The sequence below is a fragment of the Peromyscus eremicus genome, chromosome 15, assembly GCF_949786415.1.
Source record: "Peromyscus eremicus chromosome 15, PerEre_H2_v1, whole genome shotgun sequence".
Lineage (NCBI taxonomy): Eukaryota > Metazoa > Chordata > Mammalia > Rodentia > Cricetidae > Peromyscus > Peromyscus eremicus.
Genome location: NC_081431.1, coordinates 53,798,192 through 53,819,320, shown reverse-complemented (window position 1 = coordinate 53,819,320; position 21,129 = coordinate 53,798,192). Strand labels below are relative to the sequence as shown.

Sequence of the window (21,129 nt, the reverse complement as noted above, 5' to 3'; positions counted from 1 at the left end):
GAATATTAGCATCTTCCTATGTTTCTTTTAATAATATATGTCAATTGTTTGCAGGTCCTGTGGTATTGTGGAAATTCCCAGAGGACTTTGGAGACCAGGTTGGGAACTTAATTTAAAAACATTTTAAGTTGGTATATTACATTATTACTGTTTACTGCTGATATTGTGTATGAATAGCAGCAATTATTTTTCTTGATAAACTGTGAGAAAGAAAATTGTGGAGACTATATGCAAGAGTTTTTAAGTGACCAAGTAGGTGAGTTAAGGCATGCTTATAGTGAGAATCATTGCAGTTGGGCGCTTATGGTCTCAACGTAGTTTATACTTTCATGTATGGGATTTGTATTTGGGAACAATAAAAAACTCCCAGTCATAAAACCTTGATAATATTAATTTTTTATTGGCTGTACTCATTATTTCTGTATACTTAGAAATAAGTATAACTGCTATAAATAAGTGATCAGTAATTCTCGAATCACATTTAGAAGTTGAATTGGGAATATTTCCTTATTTCTAAATAATTTCTATCACTTTATTTTCTTAGAAAGCTAAGACAACAGAAGGAAACTGCAGGATGAATTTCTTTTTTGGCATTTTATAGTTTTCTGTAGTTCCTTAAATATTTACTATGACCAAAAATGAACTAGTTTGGTGTGAGTTTATAGGAAAATATTTTAAAATTCATGTTATGGGAATATCAATTTGGGGTTGAATTATAATTTACACTAATTTGTTTTGATGAAATTCCCTGGATACCTAATAAATAAGTTCTATCTTTTCTCTAAGAAGAAGTGAGATAATAATAGTCTTCTCACTGTTAAAATGATAACTTTACCAGCTCATATTTTTGGTTTCAGGTGTGATTCCTACAATCTGCAAAAAGTAAATCTCATAAAAGTATATCTTTACAAGTATTCATTCAGAAATAGTATGCATGAATTTGAGTATTGTGAAAGGATAATTTATTTTTATTTTTTATGGTTTTTCGAGACAGGGTTTCTCTGTGTAGTTTTGGTGCCTGTCCTGGATCTCACTCTGTAGACCAGGCTGACCTCAAACTCACAGAGATCCATCTGCCTCTGCCTCCTGAGTGCTGGGATTAAAGTTGTGTGCCACCACTGCCCGGCCTGAAAGGATAATTTTCTAGACGAGAATGCCAACATGAAAGATGGGAAATTGGAAGGTAACTTGAATGAACCAATTAGATGGGCATGTTAGGTACTGATTATGTCTATTGCCCTTGACCATGACTTCAAAGAAAAAGAGCCTATGCATTCTTAAATTGCTGTTAGCCTTTAGTGAACGATGGATTTATACATACCATAAATATCCTTAAGTAAGACCCTCCAGTGAAGGGGTGACTTTGATGTAAGAAGCTAAGCTGAGTGTGTTCCTAGTCCTGCAATGATTTTGGACTCATTTTACCAGTCTAAAATGCTTGTTTCTTTATCTTCTCAGTTGTCTTTTGTCCACTGATCTACAAGCAACCTCTTGTCCCCTTTCAAGTGTTACTACATTATTTTTATTTCTCCCTTTAAAACTATTCCTTAGAATTTTTGGGGCCCTAGGGAGGCCTAACTATGAGCCTCCATATGAAGATATGTACTTGTCAGTCCATCTGAATAGACTTTAGTGTGATCACCTGTTGCTGGTCTTCTTGGCTAATACCATGCTGTTTGTGAGTTGCGCCAGTCAGCGTTCCTGCATTTAGTCTAAACCAGAAGCAGTTCACTGTGTAAGTGACAGTGAACTCCCATAAACCCCAGGAATCCAGTGCACTTCAGTCTTTACAGTCTTCCTTAGTTTTGTCTTTCTGAGTACAGGGTCTCACTGTGTGGCTTGGAACTTGCTTTGTAGACCAGGCTGGCCTTGAACTCACAGATCACCCTTCCTCTGACTCCAGAGTGCTGAGACTAAAGGCGTGTGCCACCAACAGAGCATCTTCACAGTCTCATAAATTTTTTTTTTAGCATTTATTAATTGTAAAAAATGCTGTTTCTTTATGACATTTCATAATATGTATAGTACACTTGGATCATCTTCAAGAGTTCCCTGCTATCTTGCTCCCCTCTCCCACTTTTCCTGGCTCTACCTGCAAGCCACGCCCTCCTACTTTCATATATTACTTCTGTTTTCTTTAACTACTATTGCTAATATAATACATATGCTAATACATGCATACAAATATGAAAATATTAACCTGCCAAGTCAGTTTAGTGTTGCTCATATGTATGTTTTTACCATTGACCACTTGGGAATGGATAACATATCAGGGGCTCATCCCCAGGGAAGATTGATTTTCTCTCTTAGCAGTCATTAATTGCCTGTAGCTCTTAATCTAGTCGTGGGACTTTATGAGACTTCCCTCATCCACATGGGCATGTTGACTTTATTGTCATGGACCAGATCTTATTTAGGCTGCTACATTGCTGAGATTTCACTTCAATCTTAAACCCCAGCTTGAAAATTATTTCTTGTACTTTCTTGAACTTCTCCAGCAACCTGCCTGTAATTTCATAGCTTCTTTTATATATCTGAAGGACTACCCTCCCTTCCTCTTTGCCACTTCCTTCCCTCTCATTTTTTTTCTAGTTTCCATATACCACTGTGGCTGTCATATAATAAAGTGTGAATAAATGTTTGTTTAGTTAAGTGAGTAACATATTAAATAAAGAAAGTTGAATAAACTCATGATATGTTACCTTGACCACAGTGGGAAAAACAGGTAACTAATGTTCTAGGAAGTATAGTCTGAGAGCTCTGTGGAAACTTCAGTTTAGAAAGAGTTCAAGGGCTATGCCAAATATAATGGAGTTTCATTAAAGTATGAATGAAAGATGTGGCCTGGTGAGAAGTTTGCAGCTTGAAATTTAGAGCGCTTGCTCATCACTGACTCGTGATGATTTCCTGACAGTGGTTCCTCCTCCTCCCTTTCATTTCCCTAGATAAAAGTGCACTTAGAAGCCTGTTAGAAATGGCCACATGCCACAGTAACTGTAATCACGTTAGTAACGTGCCGTTCATTAGCCAATCATGTAGGAAGTGGAAAGTTTAAATGATAATTTTCAGTGTGTCATAGTAAAGGGCATATTTTCACGTGTGCATCTCAGCTGTGTCCTTTTGGGGCTTTCTCATGTGGAGGCTGCCAGCTAGCTGCCGGGCAGTCAAGCTCGGCACTTCACACAGCCTTTTATGTTCAACCAAGTGTAGCTGTCGCACTGTGCGGTTCAGAAGGAATGCTTCTTAAACACGTGACCACTTATAGTTTTATATATTCATTCATTTTTCCCTCCCTGTTTGACTTAAAAGCGATTTGGATAATGCAAAGATTTTCATGATTTAAAACTGAGTAGTATTGATATCTGGGTATTTTGTAGTTTTATTTAGTATGTTTATTATGAAGTTCTAAATTATTTGGCAATAACTTATTTATTCTAGTATTAGCAAAATAATTATAAGCAGTTATGGACTATTAAGAAATTAATTTTTAAAACTTTTTTGGGCTTGGTACTGTCACAAACTGATTTTTGATGTGAAAGGAAATTTTATGTCATTACTCTTATGAGGATGTATGTGCATACACAAGTATATGTTTGTACAAACCCATTTCTGTGACAAATCGATTAATTTTTGAGAATATCAGGTTTTGTAAAGAGGTTAATATGAAAATTATATTTAGATGCTTACTTTGTTTCATATTCCAAACATTTTGTAACTATCTTAGTAACTTTGAAATGAATTCTCTCTTGTCAGTATGGTTTAGGTAGGAACATACAGGGTTGGTTATGTTCCCCCTATGTTGCTGTGTATCCAGAAGAGAATCAGATTGTCAACTACTATTATAAAGATGGGATTTATTTCCTTTGCAGGTACAATGTTGGAAAATTTAATATGAAACATGACCACACTCTTAATTTACTGTAAGCCTGTTTTATATTTTGACTTGTTGAAATTGAAATTTTCGTTGCCAACAGTAGGAAACTAGTTAGGTCAAACAGTGATATTTTCTAAACTTTGTTTAATGGATTAGGTGTTCGCTGGCAGAGGAACTAATGTGCTTTCACAAATTTGCAGTGAAAAACTATTTAAGAAACATTTGACATTGCATTTGAATATTACAGCGTATATAACATTAATGTTGTATTTGAAGCCCTGTAAAGATGACATAACTGCTCATCCGAAGGATGGAAAGTTTACTGTAGTGAGCTTCTAGAACTAGGATGTTTTTATTTATTCTTACATCAGTGAACTTATTCTATTCTAACTCTCCAAATGATGTAGTCCAGCTAGGAAGGCCTGACCCCGCTCTGCAGCCTCCAACAGTAAAGTTGTCTGTGATGCTGCTGAAATAAATACAGCTTTTTACAGACACTTTCTTATAGGGAAAAGTAAAGTTGGGCTTTAGTTCTACAGAGTGTTTGGGAGGAGCAGAGTGGACAAAGGACTTTTCCACAGTGACAGAATCTAGTCTGATGCATCAGAAGATGCATCAGAAGCAGCTCCCCCAAACAGACTGAGCAGTGTGGAGTCTTGGGTGGAGGGTTTGTTACTCTGGCAGGTCAGAACTCCATATCTAAGTTTATTTTTACTTTAAAAAAAGAGGTTGAAGTTGGTTGACTATAAAGCAAAAGATGGGAACTTATCTAGCTGTTACTTGATGGAAAGAATGCCTCTTAAAATTGCCATAAAGCTGTTGGTTCACATGGACTATGCTATGTTGAATCAGGCTTGCTCACATCTGCATGCTGCTTTAAAAGTGAGTCTTAAAAAATTCTTTAGGTTTAAGTTGAAGGGGGCCTGTGATGAGCAGAATGAGTACTCACTAACTGATTTTCCCCTTCTGTAGTTAGTGAGTGTTCGCTCCTTTCTCAACACATCCTTAGTAGATAACTTTTAAAAGAAGTATTGTTGGTTGCTCCTCAGTATTTAAAGTTTTTGCCTGAAATACAGTTCTGGAGGACAAGTGGTATGAAGACACTTCACTATTAAAAAATTTAATTTAAAAAATATTCTATAGCAGCTAAAAATACTGAACTTGGTCAACATATGGTATTGGCTAGCCTCTGCCTGCCTGCTCTTTTGTTATCTTGTTATTGTTGTCGGGCTTAAAGACAGTTGTAAGCCATAGTTGGGGTGTGGGGGTTAGTCCACCCTGGGGAGAAGAGGAGGAAACTGCGGTGTGGATTATGGAAATATGGATTGATCTAAAAAGAAACCTCTTTTTAAAGAAAGGGGCTCACTCAAAGAAAAGCTCAGAGAAACCAATGAAAAGATGATGGAATATGATGTAAAAATGATCACTTGAAATCTTTCTTTCATTCCCAGCTGCTGTATTTTGGAGAAAAGAAGTTCATTTGTATATTAAGGGAGAACTAAAAGAGCCAGATGAATAGCAATATTTATTAGGTATATTTTCATGTTGATTCAGATTAGTTATGTGCATTTTAATAGATTTTACATATGCTAGACATTTTAAATCTTGAAAAGTATAATGTTAGGATGTTCAGTATAAATACTTGAAGGAGAACACTAATTTTGGCCCTTTTTATATATTTGCAAAAATCAGCTTCCTGGTTTTTATATATTTTCTTTAATGGATTGTACTAGGGAATATTTTATTTAAAGTATAAATTATTTTCTGTTTCCTTTAAACAGTTATCCAAATATTACACAGTTTGATGTTTCTTCCATTGTATCGTAGCCATAATGATTATAGCTTATTTTGATTTGTACTGATTGATAACATACATTTTTATCTTAAACCTTTTTGCCTAGGATAAAACAATAATGAAGTGTAGCAGTCATTTTTGCAAAACATAGACATAGGGATTCATGCAGCTTTAGTTAGTTTTTGATACACATCTGCACAAAGAAAATCAAGCTTGTGAGTCTGAAACTCAGTACTAGTGGAGAGTTAGCATTCAAGGGTAGAAAGGAGGCATCTGGGAAGAAGACCACAGCTCCAAGGCCAGAGTTTCTAGTTCGGCTATGCTAGGTATTCTAGTGTGGGTATCTTCCAAGTACTTAGGAGGGTCTAACTGTGTGCTTCAGGCAAGGTGGTGTTACAGAATCCACTAGTGCAAGTGAATCTGGAAGGGTAGGTTTAAGGACAAGGGTATCTGCTTAGAGATGTCTGCTTCTACAGACCTCATGCTATTTCTGTGACTCTGTAATGAGAAAGTTAGATAACCTTATGTGCTATGGCTCTTTCTAGCTATTTTGTTCTGTAAGAGATAGGTTATATATAACTTCCTCTTTTACATTTTTATAGACTCCTGCTGGCCATTTAGGACCATTTAATGGTTTGCATTATAAATTGCAAGAATTTAAAAAGCTCTTTTTTTTTTTTTTTTTAAATTCTTGGAGTTTTCTCGAGGGAATAAAAAACTTTGACTAGATTATTGATCGGCTAGGGAATAAGAAGGGAGAAAAATCATGTCATACAGCCCCAAGTTTTGAGATTTAGGGCATGGAAGAAGTAACAAGAACCTAAAGCACAGGACTGGTTTAAAGAACTGCCAGAAAGTTGGTGTTTAATGTGTAAACCTGGTGTTGAGGATGCACAGGTAATTAAACCAGATGATGAAAACTTTGTGCCCATGCTTCCTGCTCTTGGTGTATAAGAAAGAAGTAAATAATGAGAAAGGGCATTTAAGAAAGGTATTTCCACATGCTCATCTATGTGCTAGGAAGGTACTTTAAGGCAAAGAACTTGAGACATGGTGATTTCCTTGAAGGCCACTGTACTTGTTTGAGCTGCACTAAGGACGATCGATAGATAGATAAGGTGAAGGGTGTATCTGCAGTTTTCTCTAGCATCTTTGTTGTCTAGGAATAAGTACTTGAGATCTACCCACTGTATGGCAATTCCATGTATTGTGAGCCATGAGCAAAATGTATAGTAGGTCTCTGGAGCTTACTCAGCTTGTAAACTAAACATCATACCATCTCTGGTGAGCACCATTCTACTTTCTGCTTTGGTGAGTTTTGCTATTTCAGATACTTTATTTATTTTTCTGAAAGATGTTTATTTCACTTAGCATGATTGTCCTCAAAGTTAATCTATGATCTTACATATGGCAGGAAAAACTTAGAATAAGAATCATATTATTGAGTGAGGTGAAATCTCCAGTACTGACCAAGTCTAGGAACAACATAGATAGATACTGGGAAGGACCACAGTGGGCTGGAGCCAACATTCACAATCTGACTCATGAAGATGGGACCAGCCTATGTGTGTCAACCCATAGCATTCACTAACATACTCCTGAAGAATCACCAAAGAATCCTGAAGGATTCCCAGTGTCTGTGACACAACCTCATAAAGGAATGCCCAGCTATGTGACAGACATCTGTAAGCCCCAGAAAGGAATCCCTGAAGACTAGAGTCAGGAATTGGCAGGCAAGCTGAACTGCGTTAGTACTCTATGCCCTTATCCAGCCCTCTCTTCACTTTTGACTTTTATTTACTACCCAATTGGAGAGAGTCTCATACATGTATACAGTGACAATGAAGTACAAACAATATGTAATCCCTCTCTCCAACCTCTCTCATATCCCCTGTAGCATGCCCCACTCTAACTCCATGGTTTTTTTTTTTGTTTGTTTGTTTGTTTGGTTTTGTTTTTGGCTAGCTCACTAAGTTGTGCTGAGCTGCCATTTGTGTATGTGTGTGAGGCCATCCACTGGAGCGTGGGAAACCTACTGGTCAGTGGTCACATCCTCCTTCCCCCAGCAACTGTCTATTGCCAATAGCTTCTCAGTAAGGCATTGGGCCCGGGGTAATCACAGCTGCTGTGAATTCATGAGATGATGGCATGTCATGTCCAGAAGACAGCATTTCATAACATATCTTCCCATCCTCTGGCTCTTATATTCTTTCTGCCTCCTTTTCCACAATGTTTGCTGAGCTTTGGTGTGTGTGTGTGTGTGTGTGTGTGTGTGTGTGTGTGTGTGTGTGTGTTTGTGTGTGTACAGCTGTCCCATTTAGGGCTGAGCACTCATTCTCATGCTTAGAGCTTTGGGGTGTGTGTGCGTATGTGTGTGTGTATGTGTGTGTACAGCTGTCCCATTTAGGGCTGAGCACTCAGTCTCATGCTCAGAACTTTGATCATTAACTTCTGCCTACTACAAAAAGAAGCTCTTTAGAAAAGGTTGAGAACAACCCTACTCTGTGAATATAAATATTTAGAAGGCAATGTGACAGCGTGAATATTTTTAACAAAATCGCAATAGCAGCTTCTACTCTTGGGCCTCCGACCTTTCCAGCCATAAGCTGTTTTTGATGAGGATTATAGTACCAGCCATGAAATTCCCTCCTGTGGAAAAAAAGTCAGTCAGAAAGCAGTTGGTTACCCTGTAACAGTAGTAGTTTTGTATCAGTGAGTGCATCTTACCAGGCAGGTCAGTATTCCACCATGCAGGTCCAGTCCTTGGTAAGACCTTGGATGTGTTTTCTCTTCCACAGGGTGCATAGCACTTTCTGGTATTATGAAATCAGGAAACAGACAGGTTTCTGATCTGCTTAAGCTTGATTTCTCTATGTCCTGCAGCTGAAGTGTGTGGTGTCTTTAACAGCAGGACCTTTCCATGTAGTTATGGTGGGTAACCAAAGGCAATGACCAAAAACAGTGGTGTTCTGGAGGCTTTTGGGGACTCCTTGACCAAAAACTAGTAGGAAAGTTTCCCATGCCTGGCCCTGTGACTTGTATTTAATAGCCCATGCCTCCTGGAGCACTATTGTTCACTCATGCAAGGTAATTAACTTTGAACCCCCTTTGTTAAAAGTTGTATTTTGCAGCAGCTAACTTATTTTCATAGGTTTTTGTTTTATGTCCTTAGTTTTGGTTGACACACCCACTGTCTCTTCCTCTTGCCTATTCCCATGTAATCCTTTAGCTCACCTCTTTTATTTCATACACTTTACCACCTCTCCAGTTTTGTTTTGTTTTTTTTTTTTTCCGAGTCAGGGTTTCTCTGTGTAGCTTTGCACCTTTCCTGGATCTCGCTCTGTAGACCAGGCTGGCCTTGAACTCACAGAGATCTGCCTGCCTCTGCCTCCCGAGTGCTGGGATTAAAGGCATGTGCCACCACCGCCCGGCTCTCTAGTTATTTTTTAACTAGTCCTTTCACTCTACTTTTAGCCCAAATTGCCACACGTCCAATACCTCTCCCCTTCACGTTCCTCCTGTATTTTCTCTCCTCCAAGTACTCTTGAGGCCCGACCATATGTGATTTCTGAGATCAGATGAGTGAGATCAGGGTAGTTTGGCCATAGACGCTGTACCTTTCTCTGTCAACACAGTCCTAAAGGCTAGTCTAACTGATTTTTTTCCTTTTGCTTTCTACTCATCCATAGTAACTAATATATTTTTGCATGTTGCATTTTTATCAGTGTTCCTTTATTTCATAAATGATTAGCATTAAATGGATTAATTTGTGATTATGACTGTGTTTTCATTGATAGTGATTGTTTTTGAAGGCAGTATTCCCTCAGGATAATGCTCACATCCCAACTAGTGTAGCAGAACCAAATGACACCTCAGTCTTACTACAGCCTAGATGCTCTTGAACATTGCCAACATTTCCATTAAATGAGGGTGATATAAAGCAATTTATCCAGTGGCATAACTCTATAAGAACAAGTCTCAGTGCAAATAACAGAAGAAATGTGAAAACTCTAGGCAATACAGCCCTTCCAAAAATTAATAATCGTACAGTAATGGCCTCTAATGAGAATGTCAGATGAAATCTCAGGCAAATAATTCAGAAGAAATCAAAGAGAGTGCATGAATCATGGACCCCCTCTCTCTCTCTCTCTCTCTCTCTCTCTCTCTCTCTCTCTCTCTGTCTCTCTCTCTCTCTCTCTCTCACACACACACACACACACAAACACACACACACACACACACACACACACCCCTCAGAGAAATCAGAGAAGATACAAAAAAGGAATTCTATTCAATAACGAAGAGGTGAATGAAACACGGAAGTCAGTACAGGATATGAAAATGGAATTCAGTAAAGCAATAGAAATGTGGAAGAAAAACCAAACTGAAAAACTGGAAATAGATCAGCAAGGTGAGCACAGAACATTAAAACATGAAGATGAAGTGGAGAAATTGTAGCATTCAGATAACAACAAAACATAAATTAATAAAGTATGAACTGACTACATTTGATATGTGTCACTATGGAAAGAACAAATCCAGGAGTTAGGAGCTTAGAAAAAGAAATATTTAATGCTAAATAGAGAGAAAACGTTTTGAGTAAAATCATAGCAGAATGTTTCCCAAATATAGGTACAAGGGGCATTTAAAAACAACAAATAGACAAAACTGGTAAACAACCGCCCACGTTGTATTGTAGTTAAAACACTAAGTACACAGAACAAAGAAAGTATATTGAGAGCTTCAAGTACAACTTAGTCATGTGGCAACAGAAAATCTGAAACCCAAGAAGTCTTGGAATGATGGATTCCAAATTCTAAAAGAAGCTGCTAACCAAGACTACCCCATCCCCCAAACCCTGTCTGTTACACTTGAAGAATTAATTTTCCATGATAATAACAAACTGAATTCATGAGTACTAAGGTGAATCTTCAGAAAATACTTAAAGCACTTCTTCAGACTGAAGAGATAAGTACACTTAGAGGGTAGAGGAAGACTGAAGCATACTGGAACAGCAGTTAAGGAGGAAGGAGAAAAAACACAGAACACTATAAAGTCAATAGTTTGTCAGACAGTGATATATACCTTTTAATAACCGAACATTAACAGTCTCTACTCCACATTGAAAGGCACAAACTAGCAGATTGGTTGAGAAGACAGGATCTCTCTTTCTGTTGTCTCCAAGAAATGTGTGTCATCATCAAAGACAGAGGCTGCCTTGGGATGAAAAGGTGGCAAAGCTTTTCCCAGACTCTCAGTGGAAGCAGCATGCAAGTAGGTAGAAATGATTGCTTGCTGGCAAAACACTTCCAGCCTAAACAGTCAGACGATATTATTATGGGAGCACTTCATCAAGAGGACATCAGACATTTCTTTTTATTTTAAAAAATTCTTATTTATATTTTGTGAACTTCATATTTGAGTCACTGTCTTTAGATCATTCTCCACCTTCTTCTTTCGCCACCCCTTCCTCCAACTACCTCACAAAGTCATGGCTTCTTTTTCTTTAATATTGTTACAGATATTAATATAAATTTATAAATACAATCTGCTGAGTCCATTTAGTATGGATCATATGTTAGATTTTAGGGCTGACCACTTGATATTGGACAAATTTGAGGGCTTATCTGTGGGAAAGAGTGAATCTTCCCCTCTCAGAAGTTATGCCTTGCCTATTGCTCTTCATCTAGGGGTAGGGCCTTGTGGGGTTTCCCTCATCCGTGTTGGCATGTCCCCTGGTGTTATCATTTTCAGGGCTAGTTTAGGCAACCATTTTGTTGGGATTTTATGGGTTCAGCTTTCCTGTCGTATATAGGAAACAGGTCCTCTGTCTCTTGCAATTGTTTTATCCTCTATTCTGTGCTGTTCTCTGAGCCTTAGGTGTAGAGAATGTGTTGTAGATGTATCATTTGGAGCTGGGCTCCCATAGTTAATTGTTCTCTGCATTTTGGCCAGTTGTGGCTTTCTATAATAACTTGAGATTCTTCTCCCCCATTTTGCCTATAATTTGAAGGTTTAGACTTTTTATGATGTCTCTCAATTTCTGCATGTTCCTTTCCTGTGCTTAAAAATTTTCATATTCTTTGCTTATGTGGTCAAATTCCTCTACTTTATTTCCAAGTCTTGATACTATTTCTTCTACTTGATCCATTCTACTTGCAGGGTTTCCCCCTGAGTTTTCCACTTGGGGCATGGATATTTTTTCAATTCTATCTTTATTTCTGGTTGAGTTCTCTTCAATACTTCTATCTCTACTGAACTCAGTTTTCAAGTCCTTATCTTATTTAACCACATGTTTCTGTTTTCTTGCTCAATCGTTCACATGCTCAGTGTTGACTTTGGACTGGAGAAATGGGAGTGTGCATCCACGCCGTCCTCACACTCTCTGGCATAGCTCAGATAGCACAGCTTTCACAGAGCAGCCTGAGCAGATCCAGCTGTTTGCACCAGCATCATGCTTTCTCTCTTGACACTGAATTGGAATCACTCCTTTCCTCCACTCCAGAGTCAGCACTGAGTGTGTGAAGATTTACCTACCACTTTTCCATACCTGGTCTGAAGTCAATGGGAAACTGAACAAGACAAGGGTGCAGTTAGTTTTCCTTCTTTATGCACCACAGTGCTTGAAGTCTTAGCAAGAGTAAGAAGACAGAGAAGGAAATAAAAGGGATACAAGGATGAAAGGAAGAAGGCAAAGTGTCCTTATATACAAGTGATTAGCTTCTACATCAGACACCAAAGAGACTACACCAGGAAATCCTGATAAACACTTTCAGCCAGTAGCAGGACAGAAATAAAGAAAAATCAATTGCCTTCTGCATGCCAATAACAAACATGCTAAGGAAGAGCCCAGGGGCATGTTCTTTTTACAGTGGTTATGCCAGAGAGATAAAATACCTTGTAATATACCTACCCATGAAGTGAAAGACATATAATTAAAACTTTAAAAATACTAGCTGGACTTGATGACACATGCCTTTAATCCCAGCACTCTGGAGATAGTGACAGATGGAGTTCACTGCCAGCCTGATCAACGTAGTGAGACCTTGTCTTAAAACAAAAACAACACCACACCACCATAGCAGCACCACACCACCATAGCAGCAGCAGCAACAACAAAAACCAACAAAAACCTTTAAAACATCTAAGAAAAAAAATTGAAGAAGATACTAGAAGATGGAAAGACCTTTCGTGCTCTTGACTTGGAAAAGAGCAATATGATGAAAATAGATATCTCAACAGAAGTAATCTATAGATTCAATGCAAACCCATTTTTCACAGAAATAAAACAAATCTTAAATTTATGTGGAAGCACAGAAGACCCCCAGTAGCCAAAACAATCTTAGGAAAACGATGGTGCTGGACAGGCCTCAAGTCACACCACAGAGCCGTGCAACAGAACAGTAGCACTTTCACAACACCCACAGACCAGTGGGATTCAGTAGCGCGTTCCAATGTCTATTCTCACATCTGTAGCTGCCTGCATTTATAATGATGCTAGAAACACGCAATGGTTGAAAGACAGCCTCTTCAATAAATGGCACTGGGAACCTTGATATTCACACCAAGAGTAAAACTGAAGTCCTGTCCTTGAGTCTGTCCAAAACGAAATCCACATGGATCAAAGATATTAATGTAGGACCTAAAACTCTGAAATGATTGGGAAAAAGGAAAACTGTTTTAAGTTGTAGGTAAAGCCAGGATGTTCTGAAAAGAACTGCAGTTGATCTGCAGTCAAGGGCAGCTGTCATCAAATGGGACCTCATAAAATTAGCATCAGAATTATAGAAAACAACTAAACAGTAAGAGGACAACTCAGTCTGTAACTTGGCTAATGAACTGAGCAGAGTTCACAAGAGACACAAATGGCTAGTAAATACATGAGAATGTTCAACTTTACTCAGTCATTACAAAACCAGAACTCCACTGACTCATCCAAGTCAGAATGGTACTCAATAAGGCAACAAACAACAACATATGTTGGTGAGGGTGTGGGGTTGGTGGACAGAAGGGAAGCCTTTACACTCTGTTCCTGGGAATGTAATGTCCGTGGCCACTAAGGAAGTCAGCATGGAGGCTTTTCAAAAACGTTAAGATAAATCTATTGTATAAAGGCTGGGTATTTACCCAGAGGACTCCAAGGTCACATATCACAGAAACAGTGTGCGTGAAATATTATTGCAGCAATATGCATAGTAGCTAAGTTATGGAACCAGCCTAGGTGTGCATCAACAGAGCACTAGATAAAGAAAACATGGTGTAGATACACAATGGACTTTTTGTCAGCCATTCAGAAGAATAAGAATGTTCAATTCAGGCTAATAGATTAGACTGGAGCTAAGTGAATATATTAAATGAATAAAGCCAATCTCAGAAAGATAGTTGCATGTTTTTTTTCAATTATGGTTTCCAGGTTTTCTATAGACATATATAATATATGTACCTATGTTATCACAAAATGAAACTGTAGGAGAACAAAGCGGACTGATGGGAGGGGGAGAATTAGATCTGGCAGTGGGGTGGCTAAGTTCAAGATACACAATATCTACTTGTGTGAGAAGTTTAAAGATAACCCGAAACCTTACAGGTATTTTATAATAGAACCTTTGACAAAAATCTCCAGATCCTCATTTGTTTTACATATACTTTCATACTTTTAAAAAGCTTCTCTTTTAAATTCATGAGAGGTAATGAATTATACCTTTTATTGCCAGGTACAGCACCTGTCTGCTTTTGTGAGTGAGCGTGTTTTGGGTTGTGTGTTCGATAAATGTGAAGTGACAGGAGGCAGAGGTGTCACTGTGTATGAGTGACAGGCACACAGTATCTCTTCTCATTTGCTTTCTCTTGCCGTGATAAACAGCATGAGTAAAAGCAACTTGTGGAGGAAAGGCTTGATTTTATCTTAATCTTATAGTCCATCATGACAGGATGTCAGGGCAGAAACTCAAGCAGCAGCCTGGAAGCAGACACTGAAGCAGAAACCATTCGGGAGTGCTATTCACTGTGGTTTGCTTGGCTTGGACTTGTTCTTTTATATAGCATAGGCCAGGCCCACCTATGGGCTGGTGGGTGGGGCAGGGGTGGCACTACCTACAGTGGACTCATTCTTCCCATGTCAATCACTAATGGAGAAAACACCCTACAGACTTGCCTACAAGCCAGGCTTATTCAGGCATTTTTCGATTCCTTTTCCCTTTTCCAGCTGGCCCCAGCTTTGTCAAGTTGACAGAATCTTACCAGCACGTCTCTCTAAAATCATTCTGCACAGCGCTTCTCACTGGCTGCATCTGCTTCATGGATGTTCTGAAATCTTCTAATGATAAAAATTTATTTTGAATTTTTGATAGTGAAGTTAATTAGCTTAACTGTCTAAACAATATTAATATGAAAACACACAGATTTAGTGTGTCTTCTCTGACTTGAGGAGGGGTAAAAATGAGTTTAATTTCTAATTTAAAAAAAAAAACAGAAAAATGTGAAAACCAAGAGGAAAAATATCATATGGGCTCAGTTATCCTACTTATTTTATTTTTCTCTCTTAAGTTTTGAATAGACTCCATAAGTTTAAAGCATTTCTTACAAGAGATGATGTTTAGACATGCTCTCAGGCTCTCTGTCATCTCCTATAGCCTCTCTGGTAGTAAGGTGTGTCCTGATTGCATCACCAGATACTGCCTGCCTGTCTTCTCTTTGAAGACAGAATGTGGAATGTGGCTGTCAATTTTCCTGGCAGTTTTCTGAGATGCCCTGCTACATCTTAGGGTACATTGTGGGGCTCGAGCTCAGTTCTGTTACCTAAACTGCTGTGGCTGAGTAGTGCATGATTTTTTTTTTTGGTAGAGTTTATTGCTCCCTTATATAAAGCACAGATAGATGGAATGGTTACATGTAATTGTTTCATATTTACTTAATATATTCAAATATTGTCTTTAGAAAACTATGTCCTTTTTGAAAAATTTGAATTAAAATTGCTAAATAGAACTTTCGTTGTTGTAAAATGATTCTGGAAGTGTTTTTTTCCCATAAAATACAATTATGAATATTTGAGAATGACCCTCATATAATACTCTTTAAATGTATATTAAAACTTTAATGTAAATTTATTATTTCTATACTATTATTGTGGAGAGCCTTATGAACATTAGTTTACTAAAATATCTTTATAATTATTTGTGTCAAGATCTTATTTGAAAGCAAATGAATCTGGATTCTGGTTGTTCTTAGCATGTCTGTGGCAAGGCTCATAGAACCATCTCCCTTCCATGATTAGTTTGGGATGGGGTTGCAGCTCTAGGCCTAATTAGATGCCACATGGTAGGCTTCTGGAGATGCTTTCTTCACTGGATACTGGTTATTGCTCCTGTGTCCTTGTGTATGTGCTGATGCTTATGACTCATTCTATAATCGCATGGAAAGGACAAAAGCCAACATGCTTAGTAGAGTAGACCAGGAGAGACAGTCCCTAATTCCTGGAGGGAGATGTTGAGTTAAATAGTCCCTCACTGAATCTACATCATCTCTTTGCTTAGGAGAGTTCAACTGGTCCTTATTATTACTCAGTCTGTTGTTGAACTCTGTTCTAGGATTACTTATTATAGTGTTAATTGGAGGAGCCGTGATTACCCACAGGAAACTTTCAAATTGGGTCTTTTGACCCTCAGAGGAGGAGACCCAACCATTCCACTGCAACTCTCCCAGTTGTGGGTATTTCTGTCCCAGGTAGATAAAGTCTCAGGAGTGGAGGTTTAGAGGTTAACTGAAAGAGGGTCTTTTCAATGCAGCTATGGAAAGCAAGATAATGATGAAGTTTAATTAATGGTCTTGGTGAATGATTGGTTATATATGAGAGTCAGGGGGAGAGGAAGGGTATAAATGATTGCCATATTTTTGGTTTGTGTGTCTTTGGAGAGGATCATGTCACTGTAGATGTTAAGGGTTGTAACTCAGGCAACAACTTCAGTTGTAAACATCCTAAATGTGAGGTGTTGGGCTATTCAGAACATGATATGGGAAAGTAGGTAATAGATATAGACAATTGTGGACTTCATAAAACTGCCTAAGCTGTAAGAAGTTAGAATACATAAAGTTGAAGTCATTGGTGTAGATTAGATTTCCTATGCAGAACAAGAAAGAGGGAAGTATGGCGTTTCAGTAAGCACTTGCATTTGTTCAGAGGGAAGTGCTGGGCAAAGTGGAAGGGGAAGTAGGTTCCAGAAATGATGTGTTTCATCTTCCACTCTTCCCAAAGCAGTTCTGAGACCACGGTCACTGTGGATTTTAGAATATTTAAAGCAGATTTTTTTCTTAAGTGTTTGTTTCTTCTTATATGCTGCATGGCAGCTTCCTGGGTTGAGTGGACTGTCCACCTAATACTAGCATTTACTCTTCTCTTTCACAAAGCTGTAGGTCAGTGGTTCTCAAGCTGTGGGTCACGACCCCTTTGGGTCGAATGACCCTTTCACAGGGGTTGCATATCAGATCTTTAAATTACAGTTCATAACAGCAGCAAAATTATAGTTATGAAGTATCAACAAAAATAATTTTATGGTTGGGGGTTACCACAACATGGAAACTGTATTAAATGGTCATAGCACTAGGAAGGTTGAGGATCACTACTATAGGTGAGCTACATTCTGTGGGATAAACGCCCAGTAAAGAAGTTTCCATGAGTTATTTCCAGTCATTAATATGATAGTTAGATGTCCTATTTTGGAACATGTATAAAATATCCATTCTTGCCCATTGGTACTTGCTCTGGATAATTTCATATTCTAGTTCATTCATTTTGTTATTCCTGTTTTTATCTTTGACATGTGTTAGCAATTATGATGTTTTTGTGTGAGAGTAACATTTTTATTAGGAATATTCTGAAACTCAAATTTTTCTTGGTTAAGGGAATTTCTGTAGAAATAAAATCCTTTAGTAACACAGGAAACTTATCTTGTTTGTGGTCAGCAGTATGGCAAACCTAACTAACTTGCAAATACATTTATAGAAGTAACTGTGTGTGTGTGTGTTTGTGTGTGTGTGTGAGAGAGAGAGAGAGAGAGAGAGAGAGAGAGAGAGAGAGACAGAGAGAGACAGAGACAGAGACAGAGACAGAGACACATAGAGAGGGAAAGAGGGAGACAGACACAGAGAAAGACAGAGAGAGAATATAAAACCTCACACTTATTGCTAATATATGTAGAAGTATAATTTTCATTTATCACTATTATTAAAATGACTCAAGGAACAAAAGCTGTCTGAATGTTTTTTTCCTCTTTTCAGCCCCCTCCCCTTTTAAAATAACTTTAGTTTGCACCTGTAATTAAAGAAGAAACGAAGTCCTAGGACCTAGGAGGACTTCAGCTATTGATCTTTGTACACCCTGCTTATCCTGTCAGGGAACAGTCAAAGACATAGCTGCTCTGTCGCTGACAGAAGCTGAGAGGAGGGCTTTTTTCCCCCCCTATACTGTTTATACACTTGTCTATAGACCTGCTGGCTGGTTGAATTTTAAAGAGTGAAGAGGTTTAAAGACTTGTCCCCTGAGGGATGCTGCTGCCAGTTGGGAAGCGAGCTGAGGCTGTTTTGCAGAAGTGTGTTGCATGCATGTTGCTTATGGAGAAGAGAGGGTGTTTGTGAAAGATTAAGCAACTAAGTGAGAGGCTTCCTCCTTAATTTGAGCATAAAAATTGATGTGAAATATACAGCTAATTTATATATATTCAGAGGTAGACATTGACTTTGGATGCTTTTTATTGTTTCTGAATTATGTGGGGAGTTTTGCAAGAGTTCATCTTACTACTTTTTATAGGTGTAGTAAATATGGTAAGTGACTTCACATTATATGACACAAGGTAACAATTAAGCAACAGTCAAATGAAAACAACTGCCCTCATTTGTAATAAGCTACATTTTTAGTCATTTATTTCATGTCTAGTGACTTCTTTAATTACAGTTAGCAAGATATTGCAAAGAGTAAGGTAACTTTCTCTAAGCATGGGTCTGTGCTCAAACTTTTAATGGTACACACTCATAAGCAGGCCTGCATACTTGCCCTAAGGCTAGCATACTTTTTTTCCCTTAATATTATGCTTTTCTTTATGCTTCTGTGAGTTTGTTCTCTTGAAGCTTTCTTAGGTATTGCTGTTGGATTTCTACAGTATTTTATTTTAAACTAATAATTGCCAAATATGTTTTTTTAATTAAGAAATTTGCTTAAAAGTACTTAATACTGTATTTCTATAGAAGCTTTATGCATTTGGATCAGTCTGATTTTACTGGTAAAAGGCATTTGTGGAAGTGACTGCTTCGTTAAGATATTTGCTCCTTTGCTTCTTAACAGGCATTGTCTTTAGTTTCTGCTCCTTTATGAGATCATCTCACTTTAATTTTTATGATATCTGTAATTATAGGTGGGACCTTAGATACAAAGATAAATTTTGATGTATTGCTCAGATACATCAAAGTACATTTTTTTCTTATTTTTCCAACTGTCTGACAGTTTGCATTTTTTGGATTCTAATAAATATAATTTCTAAATTTTTAATAAGATTATTGTCTGTTTTAGTAAAACATTGATTTTTCCTATCTAATTACTTAATATTTTAATATTTAACTATATTATAATAGAGACTTATTTTAAAATATGCATTTAAGAGGGCTATTTGAAATAAATTTAATACCACGTGTTTAAACATGTAAATGTTTATTTTAGAATCTATACAAAGTCTTTTAACTTAAAAAACCATTTGCGTTTGGGACATGCAGAGTTGTTATCCTTCTCAGTTATTCATTCTGCTGCCAACTTCATTCCCTTTTCTCTGCCTGCATTTTAATTGAAACAACATTTATATTTTAGAGCCAGAATCTGTGAAAAGTCCCCGTGGCTAGCCTGTGGTACAAGTAGCAGCAGACACAGCTTGCCCATATGGTGTGGTGCTTCTTGTGAGATCCATCTGGCCTTGTTGAAGGGGATCCCAGCAGGGATGCGAAGGGTGTTAATACCCTTCAGGCCAGGCCTTGCCCTCCCGGGGCTTCCGGGCTTTGTCGGTGCAATCTGCCAAAGCACACACTTAATTCCTTTTTAATAATCAATTATTTTAGTCGGAGAACCCGAGCCTTTGTCTTAAAAATATTTCATCCACCCCTTGAAAATGTCCCAAAGAAAGTTTTAACTGCATTTAAAATAAAAAACATTCTAAAGCATCCTCTTTATTTTGAATTTGCATTTATAGGAAGTACTGCAGAGCGTGCCCAAGTTCTGTTTTCCCTTTGACGTGGAAAGGTACAGTATAAGTTAATAATTAAGATAACTTTATTTTTCTTAGCATACATTTCACAGTGATTAAATATGCATTTTAAGAAAATGACATATACCTTCATTTTTTTTTCTTCCAATTCAAACACTGGTGATGTGAGGTTCAGAATAGATAATTAGATAATGCCTTTCAGATTATTCTTTTACTTCCTCGGCCATGGCCAGTGAGGACGTCTTCAAGTAATGTTGGCCACAGGTTATGTTTCTTCTTTTTATTCTTCAGGCATGGATTGTAAGCACTAGCAGAAAAAAAATGTCATTGGTCTTTGATCAGAGCCTTCAGATGGTCTTTTAAAACTAGATGTATGTACCCTGTTTTCACTACCAGTTCTTCCTAATTGGAAGAGCATCTGTGTGATATTGTGAACTCACTGTTCGTTGTCTCCCAAGAACAGCAGCATAGAACAGTGTGTTACTGCCATGGCTGTGGGAAACTTACCCAGTAGCTTTGAAAACTTCGTTGTGTTTATGTTTCACTGCAAATACTAAGTGAACTTCTATATGCAGTTGGAATTTAGTATAGTAAATATCTCTGGACATAATGACATTTATTGTTTTTGTGTGATTTATCACTATTATTAGTTTTATTTGAGTGTACTATATAAAGTTTTTTAAAAAAAATTTACTTTAGAAAGATACTTTGCCAAGGATTAGTAACACTGAAATTTTAATGTATAGATTGTAAAGTGATCTAATAGTATGCTAGTTGATACTAATAAATATTGCTTATAAAAATTATTTTCTTATCTTAAGTTTCTGGAGAATTAGTTATTCTGTCTTACTCCAAAATTATAGTATTAAGTCAGTAGTAAGAACAAAATAAAGGAAGAAAAACTGCAAGAGGAAATTATAAATCTTAAACACTAGAGGACACATTACTCACTGGAGGTTTTATTTGAAGTTTATAAAACTAGAAAAATCCCTGTCCATTTAAATGTGTACTTGTTTAATAACTGGTGTTTTGTGACAAAATAATTTACTGTTTTAGAACACTGGTAGTAATTTTATCAACTTTTCAAAATCCATATGAATATTTTAAAACCAAAATTTATGTCATCAATATTTTATTTTTGGACAAAGAATCTCAAGTTCTAGTTTGGTTTTATGAGCCAATATCTGGAAGTATATTGATGAATTTTAAACAGAGGTAAG

At 37.4% G+C, this 21,129-nt stretch overlaps 1 protein-coding gene across 2 annotated transcripts in view; it reads left to right on the top strand.

Moving 5' to 3' along the window:
• Dennd1b (DENN domain containing 1B) overlaps nt 1-21,129 on the top strand; it is a 229,432-nt gene that overhangs the window by 51,204 nt on the left and 157,099 nt on the right. For both annotated transcript variants that reach the window (XM_059281211.1, XM_059281210.1), the window contains exons 3-4: nt 55-98; nt 19,895-19,944. In XM_059281211.1, the coding sequence (XP_059137194.1) occupies nt 55-98; nt 19,895-19,944 (94 nt within the window). The remainder of the gene's footprint in view (nt 1-54; nt 99-19,894; nt 19,945-21,129) is intronic.